Below are 9,529 nucleotides of genomic sequence, written 5' to 3' on the forward strand. Positions count from 1 at the left end.
TTCTAAAAGAGTAACGGTTAGGTCAAATAATATTTATAGCTAAAATGAGTACTTAAAACAACCCAGGTACTGTTTAAGTACCTTATAAGAATTAAAATATTTAATCCTCATGGTAACCCTACGAGAAAGGTACATTTATTATTACAATTATTCCCATTTTACAAATAGGAAAACGGAGACACAAAAACAACTTATCCAAGGTTAGTCACCGAGTAAATGGCAGAGCCAGGAAAAAAAAATGTCATTCAAAAGTTTAATTCAGTTGCATGTGTATTCACCAAAAATGAATCAGAGCTTGCCCATTAAGATTACTTAAAAATAAGCAATCATGGCCGGGCACGGTGGCTCATGCCTGTAATCCCAGCACTTTGGGAGGCTGAGGCGGGCAGATCACCTGAGTTCAGGAGCTCAAGACCAGCCTGACCAACGTGGAGAAACTCCATCTCTACTAAAAATACAAAAATCAGATGGGTGTGGTGGGGTGCGCCTGTAATCCCAGCTACTCAGAAGGCTGAGGTGGGAGAATTGCTTCAACCCAGGAGGCGGAGGTTGCAGTGAGCCGAGATCGCGCCGTTGCACTCCAGCCTGGGTGACAAGAGCAAAACTCCGCCTCAAAAGAAAAGACATTACCTAAAAACGTCGCATCTAGTGGTAATTATTAGGTAATGTCTTATCTAGCTAGTCCTTTCTCTGGCACTGATTAGTTAAAACCCTCAGAGTATCACTCAGTTTTCAAAGGTCTTACCTCTTCCTATATTAAATCATTATTAATCCTTGCATTGGTCAAGAAAAGTTTTTAATTAAACAAAAGGCAGAAACTTAAAATAAAAATAGTGATTTGTCCATTTGTTACTCACTGAGCTTAACCGATCCTTCCATTCCCAAAAGTACATTGTCACTTTTGATGTCTCTGTGGATCACTTGATTAGCATGTAAAAACTCCAACGCCTGTAAACACTGAACAGAAGAAAAACAACTATTAATGAAATAGTCCCTGAAAAGACACAGGGAGGTTCCCGTACAGTAGTTATGGCCTGAGCACTGCTTCCAGTACCCAGCAGAAGACCCACCAATACTTTTAGTTATAAAGAAAAAACATCCTCTCTTATATACAAAGTTATGAAAAGTAATTATATCTCCTCCTTAAAGTTTTATATAAGAAAATAAAATTTTTGAAAAGTCAGTAGATGCCCTCCTATCCTCTGATCTTACTCAGGGACACTGTTGAGCTGGGTCTGTATAATTTCTTGCCTCCTGGCCGGGTGAGGCAGGTAGATCACTTGAGGGCAGGAGTTCAAGACCAGCCTGGCCAACATAACAAAACCCCATCTCTACTAAAAAATCCAAAAATTAGCCAGGTGTGATGGCTCACTCCTGTAATCCCAGCACTTCGGGAGACCAAGGCAGGTGGATCACCTGAGGTCAGCAGTTCCAGACCAGCTGGGCCAACATGATGAAACCTTGTGTCTGCTAAAAATACAAAGAAAATAGCTGGGTGTGGTGGCACACACCTGTAACCGCAGCTACTCAGAAGGCTGAGGTAGCAGAATTGCTTGAACCTGGGAGGCAGAGGTTGCAGTGAGCCCAGATCGCGTCACTGCACTCCAGCCTGGGAGACAGAGCAAGACTCCATCTCGAAAAAAAAAAAAGACAGAAAGAAAGAAAAATTAGTGAGGTGTGGTGCCTCAGGCCTGTAATCCCAGCTACTCGGGTGGCTGGGGCAGGAGAAGCCCTTGAATCTAGGAGGCGGAGGTTGCAGCAAGCTGAGATTGTGCCACTGCACTCCAGCCTGGGTGAGAGAGCGAGACTCAGTCTCAAAACAAAACAACAATAAAAAATTGCCTCTTTCAGGTTTAAATGCCTAAAGGTATACAACACTTAGTAAACATGCACAGGCTCTTCAGAAATCATTTCAACAGTAATGAAAAAAACTTGATCATTCCCATCTGAATGAGAGATACTCGAAGGCTAGTCAATGTGAGCCACTGAGAAGCGGTAAGATTCTGGGTGGCCGCTTCCATCTGGCTGTTCATCAGAGACAAGATGTTCTTCTTCAGTGACGGATTTTAATTCAGCTGCATCTACAACTTGGACATGAATGATGGAAGAACAGCTTTCCCCTTACACCATATTCCAGAAAGCACCGAGTCACAAAGTAGGCGCAAACTCTTCCCTTCCTTACAAACGAGAACGAGATGACGTTTAAAACATCTGCCCACTCTGGTGTTTTTGAATATAAACTACGGGTGTAAGTTGGCTGTGCTTTTATTTCTTACTCCCATCACAGGAGAACAAAGTCAGCACAACTAAAAATCTCATCCAAAATCTTCTACTATTCATTCAAGGAAAAACAGATAAATTGGGTGTTACACCACAATATATTTACCAGGAAATAATCAGATCCAAAGCTCCAGAAAATATTTGTACAAATAAATAGAAAGAAAACTGTCACAATTAAAAAGTTCTGGCACACAAAAGAAAACCCAAATTAGAGGAACTCCCAAAATTAATTTTTATATCAATTACAAAGAAATCTGTAGAAAAAACAAAATTAAGTATAAATAGGTAAATTACTGTTTTTATCAGCTTTCCAGTGACTAAGCATCCATTGTTAAGGACTATCATATGCTATTAATATTCTATTCAAGAGTTCTTATTTCCTCCCTTCAACCAAAGAGGTACTATTCCTCAGGTAGAACACAATTCAGAATTAAAATTTTCAAAGAATATATATATATCTTTTTGAGACGGAGTCTCGCTCTGTCGCCCAGGCTGGAGTGCAGTGGCACGATCTCAGCTCACTGCAATGTCTCCCTCCCCAGCTCAAGCGATTCTCCTGCCTCAGCCTCCCGAGTAGCTGGGATTACAGGCATGCACCACCACACCCAGCTAATTTTTGTATTTTTAGTAGGGATGGGGTTTCACCATGTTGGCCAGGATGGCCTCTATCTCTTGACCTTGTGATCCGCCCGCCTCGGCCTTCCGAAGCGCTGGGATTACAGGCATGAGCCACTGCGCCCGGCCTCTTTTTTTGAGACAGACTCTTGCTCTGTCGCCAGGCTGGAGTGCAGTGGCACGATCTCAGCTCACTGCAATGTCTCCCTCCCCAGCTCAAGCGATTCTCCTGCCTCAGCCTCCCGAGTAGCTGGGATTACAGGCATGTGCCACCACACCCAGCTAATTTTGTACTTTTAGTAGAGATGGGGTTTCACCATGTTTCCTAGGCTGGTCTCAAACTCCCGACCTCAGGGAATCTGCCTGCCTCGGCCTCCCAAAGTGCTAGGATTACCGGCATGAGCCACCACTTCCAGCTGAGTGGTGTATTTCCAATGGTATACACCCTTTTACTCTCAAAAGTGTCCTGTTTGGATGGTAAATGATCGTCATCACTCTACCGGAATTTCCTTGTGAATCTGGATCTTCAAAGGTCCACAATTCATTCCCAAATTATCTTATACCTGAAGGAAAGGGCTGAAACTCCTGTGTAGGATGAAATGGTATGGGGATGGAGTAACTTGTAGAGAATGTGTACAGAGAAAGCACTTCCCACAATAACAATTAACTGTGCAGAAAAAGTTCCTTTTGTTCACTTCTTGCTAACCACATATCACCATAACATATCAAGGAGGAGGCACACCTACCTCTCTGCATACAGCAGCAATCTGTGCTTCATCCATGCAGGTTTCTGTTACCACATCAGTGAGCGATCCACCAGCAAGGTATTCCATGACCACAAACAATTCATCTCCTACCAGGTAACTAAAAATACACATACCAAATACAGTCACACTTACATTTGTTCTAAACACATGGTATCCTATGTTGAAGAATTCAAATATTAAACACCCTAACAATGAAACTAGAGGGCTGGTAGCTTGAGAGTTAGGAAGAAAATTGGAAAGCTGCTATGTAACAGCACAGAAAAATAACTGAGGTTATGACCCTGAATCATTTTTAAGTTACAGTTTGCCCACAACTGTAGTGTGAGTATGCACACTGATTCATTCTGATTAAAATAATCCTACAATATAGAAATTACTAGTCCCGTTTTAGAGATAAAGAGACAAAGGCTTGGAGAGGTTAGTGACTCATCCACGGTCACACAGATACTAATAGTAAGTGACAGAACCAGAATCTGAAGCCAAGCATCAACAATTCCAAAGCCCATGGCTTATCTTAACCACCATACTATGCTGACTTGAAATGTTATTTCAAAAAGCAGGGAACTGTACCTGAAAAGTTTATTTTTTATTTTTTTTTGAGATGGAGTCTTGCTCTGTTGCCAGGCTGGAGTGCAGTGGCGCGATCTCGACTCACTGCAACCTCCGCCTCTTGGGTTCAAGCAATTCTCCTGCCTCAGCCTCCGGAGTAACTGGGACTACAGGTGCGTGGCACCATGGCCAGCTAATTTTTGTATTTTCAGTAGAGACAGGGTTTCACCATGTTGGCCAGGATGGTCTCAATCTCCTGACCTCATGATCCACCTGCCTTGGCCTCCCAAAGTGCTGGGATTACAGACATGAGCCACTGTGCCCGGCCTGAAAAGTTTATTTCTATGAACATGTTCTCCATAACTAGGGCTAAAGTCTCAAAATATATTATTGTTTCCTCATTCTAAACAAATTTAAATATGGGAGAAAATCACCTATAATCACCTCTATCCTCAATAAAACAATTGTTGTCATTTTCAACTAATCTTCTCTCATTTGTATATGTGACTGCTTTTTCAAGCGCAGTTGTAGTAATATACATCATTTTCTTTTTTTTTTTGAGATGGAGTCTCATTGCGTTGCCCAGGCTGGAGTGCAGTGGTGCGACCTCGGCTCACTGCAACCTCCACCTCCCTGGTTCAAGCGATTCTCCTGCCTCAGCCTCCTGAGTAGCTGGGATTACAGGTGTGAGCCACTGCACCTGGCCAAAATGCATCATTTTCTTTTTTCTTTTTTTTTTTTTTTTTGAGACAGAGTCTCGCTCTGTCGCCCAGGCAGGAGTGCAGTGGCCAGATCTCAGCTCACTGCAAGCTCCGCCTCCCAGGTTTACGCCATTCTCCTGCCTCAGCCTCCCGAGTAGCTGGGACTACAGGCGCCCGCCACCTCGCCCGGCTAGTTTTTTTGTATTTTTCAGTAGAGACGGGGTTTCACCGTGTTAGCCAGGATGGTCTCGATCTCCTGACCTCGTGATCCGCCCGTCTCGGCCTCCCAAAGTGCTGGGATTACAGGCTTGAGCCACCGCGCCCGGCCTGCATCATTTTCTATTCTGCTTTTTGGTCTGTTATTTAACATTAATTCCTAAACTAAATGAGGTTTTGATAGACATACAATTTGTCCATAAAGGATAGCATTTGAAATAAAAATTGATCTACAAGTTTAAAAACCATGTGACCAGTCCCCTGTCAGTCACGACATGAATCACAGCCAACCATTCATGTTTTCACTTCAGGTCATTTGCAATGAATATAAACACCATCAGCTATGGCCTTCATTTAACTGCCTTCTCTCACTTGCCAAGTGATATCCTTGTAGAGAAGGACCTTCTAAAACTGCAGTGTGCTATTTTTACCTCTCCTCTTATTTCTCAGCATTGACAGTTTATTCTAAAGTGGCTAGCCAGCACCCAAACCATGAGACTTAAAATTTCTACATTTTTATCCCAATGTTTAAGAAATAATCATATTTACCTGTCCAAGAAGTTAACTATGTTGGGATTTTTTAATTCTTTCATCACCAGAATCTCATTAATGATCAATTCCTTCTTTGGCTGTTTCTGTAAATTAATCTGTTTGATAGCAACCTATAATGAAAACAGGATTGAAAAAAATCAGGTTTACGAATTCTCTTAGAAAATTACAAACACCAAGCAGTTAATAACTTACTTTACGGCATGTATATTACATTACACAATGCTATTACTCATAGGTGGTACTTTTACTTGCACATTGCCTCTGCACAATGCTTTGTAATGTATAGAGCCTAAACAGTTTTAGATTTATCTTGAAGTTAATACACCCACAGTCAGTCCAACACTAAGAATTAATCCTCTTTTCACTTGAGCTGAGAAAACAATTTTTAAATACTTATTTATGACATTAAACTCAAAATTCCTTCTTTGTTCCCCTTAATGACAGAAGTGCTATAAAAACACGTAGAGCAATTCTTACAACATGTTCAACTTAAAAGAGAGTCCTAGTGCTTCTTCCCAGCTTTATCTAGTTTCCACCTATATGACAAAATAATGGTAACATCCAGGATTATGACAAAGTAGCTACCTCCTGTCCCAATGCAACGTCAGTAGCAGTGAAAACTGTACCAGAAGCCCTAGAGGGAGAAAACAGCCAGATTTAAGGTTGACAAATCACCAGCATTTACAATATCCAAAGACTTTACACTTCAAGCAACTGAAAAAGAATTAAAGAACAGTGACGACCTAACATGCTTAAAAGGAGTAAAAGCAAAAACACGAGGAAAGGGGGTGGGGGAAGAAAAAGAGACAATCCTCATGGCCAAAACTTATGTTTGAAATATTTCAGACGTACAAAAATGTAGGGAAAAAAGATCAAGAAAAAAATATATGTAACATATACTTATGGATACACTTCCCTGATTAAGATACAAAGAACTATAAATAATTTGAAGATTCCCATGAGCCCTTTCCAACAGCAGTCTCCTTCCTCCCAAAGGTGATCTGTATTTGGTGTTTATCCTGTATTTGATGTTCATCATTTTCATGCATTTCTCCATACTTTTAACTACAAAGGACACAGATGTTTATCCCTATAAAATATACTTTGCCTAATTTTTTTTTTTTTTGAGACGGAGTCTCCCTCTGTCGCCCAGGCTGGAATGCAGTGGCACAATCTCCGCTCACTGCAAGCTCCGCCGCCTCCCAGTTTCACGCCATTCTCCTGCCTCAGCCTCCCTAGAAGCTGGGACTACAGGCGCCCGCCACCACGCCCGGCTAATGTTTTTTGTATTTTCAGTAGAGACGGGGTTTCACCGTGTTCGCCAGGATGGTCTCGATCTCCTGACCTGGTGATCCACCCGCCTCGGCCTCCCAAAGTGCTGGGATTACAGGCATGAGCCACCGCGCCCCGCCTGCCTAATTTTTAAAGTCATATAGTTTCATTTCACATATTATCCTGCAATTTGCTTTTGTTACTCAATACTGGATTTGTGATGGTCATCCATATGGATAGGCATTGCTTGTTCATTCATGCTCAAAAATAATAAGATAATCTTCAATTCTCTTTCACAAAACCAGTGCTGCAATTGAATTTAGCTGTTAGGAAGAAATTCAGGCCTGGTGCAGTGGCTCACACCTGTAATCCCAACACTTTGGGAGGCTGAGGCAGAAGAACTGTTTGAACCCAGGAGGCAGAGGCTTCAGTGAGCTGAGATTGTTTCACTGCACTCCAGCCTGGGTGACAGACTGAGACTTCACCAAAAAAAAAAAAAAAGAGAGAGAGAGAAGGGAAGGAAGGAAGGAATTAATATGGAAGTTTTCAAAAATGGCTTAAGCCCTCACTGTAAATTCACAGAATGCTTTCCAGAGTTTAATAACATTAAAGATTTAAGGTGTTTATTTGCTTCCAAGCAACAGAAAAATGTTTAGTTAGTACACTTTAAAAATACAAATTACAGAACAAAATCAGAAGATCAGTAGACTCAAAAGTCGATACTCAATGACATGATTTAAATGCATTTTTTTATTGCTTATAATCCTGAAGTAAATATTCTTACTGTCTTTTAAATATATTTTGTGGGCAATTCTTCCCTCTAACTCTTTTTTTTTTTTTGAGACACAGTCTTGCTCTATCGCCCAGGCTGGAGTGCAGTGGCCGGATCTCAGCTCACTGCAAGCTCCGCCTCCCGGGTTCAAGCCATTCTCCTGCCTCAGCCTCCCGAGTAGCTGGGACTACAAGCGCCCGCCACCTCGCCCGGCTAATTTTTTGCATTTTTAGTAGAGACGGGGTTTCACTGGGTTAGCCAGGATGGTCTCGATCTCCTAACCTCGTGATCTGCCCGTCTCGGCCTCCCAAAGTGCTGGGATTACAGGCTTGAGCCACCACGCCCGGCCCCCTCTAACTAATTCTTTATCACGGATGGGAAATGACACCTAAGAAAAAATGATACACAATCGCTGCTAACAACTAGTACAGTTTTTTAACAGCATCTACAAATAACTGCATTATTTATTTACACAAATCCCCCAAGGGTACCACTCACAGACTACTACATAAGTGCTCAGTGTCAGCAGGCAAAATAAATATCATGCTATAAAACCAGGAAATACTGAATATTGAATATTATGATAATACAGTCATGAATACTTACCCTTGTCCAATTTTTTCATATCTTGTATATTTTTTCTTAGGGTCACCTATGCTCACAATAGTTCCTAGAATAAACAAAAAGCTGGAAGCTCAGTCAAGCATTTTAAGTGTAAATTGATTTTGATATTATTATTCCTTTTAATAAATGCCAGTGCTTTTATAAGTGATTTTCAAACATAACATTAAGTTTCAAAAATAACAGGTTTCAAACACAAAACACTAAAGAAACTTAAATACATAATAAAAGTTTAAAAGTATCAGAAACAAGACACATTAAAAGTTAAAGTATCAGAAACAAGAAGACACATTATTTCCATGAGGTGAGACCTCCTAACTCATCATTCGCTCAATAATGGTCACATTTTGGAAAGACTGTACCAGTCTGTCAGAGATTAATTAGGTTCTCACATGTTCAGCTTTAGAATCAGGTAATCTCAAGGAAACAGACATATTTGAATATAAAAGATATATTTGAATATAGAAATAGGTATATTTGAATATATCTATTAATAGATAAGTTTGAGACTACTTAGTATTGTAAATAATAAAGGCTATCTAAACCCTACATGGTCTTTCTGACTCCTCCAGTATACATATCATCTACCTTTAAATATATTTAGAAAACCACCTGTTAGCATAACAATTACTATGCTCTCACATAAACTAATCATATGTTTGTTTTAGGAAAGCTCAAAGTCGCAAGAAACAGATTTTAAAATCAGGAAGTTGGGGCTGGGCACGGTGGCTCACGCCTATAATCCCAGCACTTTGGGAGGCCGAGGCGGGCAGATCACGAGGTCAGGAGATCGAGACCGTCCTAGCTAACACGGGGAAACCCCATCTCTACTGAAAAAAAAATACAAAAAGTTAGCTGGGCGTGGTGGTGGGCGCCTGCAGTCCCAGCTATTTGGGAGGCTGAGGCAGGATAATGGCGTGAACCTGGGAGGCGGAGCTTGCAGTGAGCTGAGATCGCAACACTGTACTCCAGCCTGGGAGACAGCAAGACTCCGTCTCAAAAAAAAAATTAGGAAGTTGGACAGAAAATCATAACTTATATTCTTATTACTAGTAAGTCAAAATATAAGAAAAATCACATTACATTTTCACTTGCCTTGTGAAGGTAAAAAAGGACAGGACCATATCAAGGCAACTCACATAAATAATTTTATGTAGGTACCCAACCTCAAGTCAACAAGCAAA

At 41.1% G+C, this 9,529-nt stretch overlaps 1 protein-coding gene across 1 annotated transcript in view; it reads right to left on the reverse strand.

The window, feature by feature from the left end:
• The window catches only part of PAK2 (p21 protein (Cdc42/Rac)-activated kinase 2), a 49,949-nt gene that overhangs the window by 14,160 nt on the left and 26,260 nt on the right, over positions 1–9,529 (reverse strand). Inside the window, 5 exon segments of the mRNA XM_011978694.1 lie at positions 858–957; positions 3,642–3,759; positions 5,678–5,790; positions 6,266–6,314; positions 8,331–8,394. Coding sequence (XP_011834084.1) covers positions 858–957; positions 3,642–3,759; positions 5,678–5,790; positions 6,266–6,314; positions 8,331–8,394 — 444 coding nt within the window.

Source organism: Mandrillus leucophaeus, unplaced genomic scaffold, assembly GCF_000951045.1.
Source record: "Mandrillus leucophaeus isolate KB7577 unplaced genomic scaffold, Mleu.le_1.0 Scaffold199, whole genome shotgun sequence".
In the NCBI taxonomy this organism is placed as follows: domain Eukaryota; kingdom Metazoa; phylum Chordata; class Mammalia; order Primates; family Cercopithecidae; genus Mandrillus; species Mandrillus leucophaeus.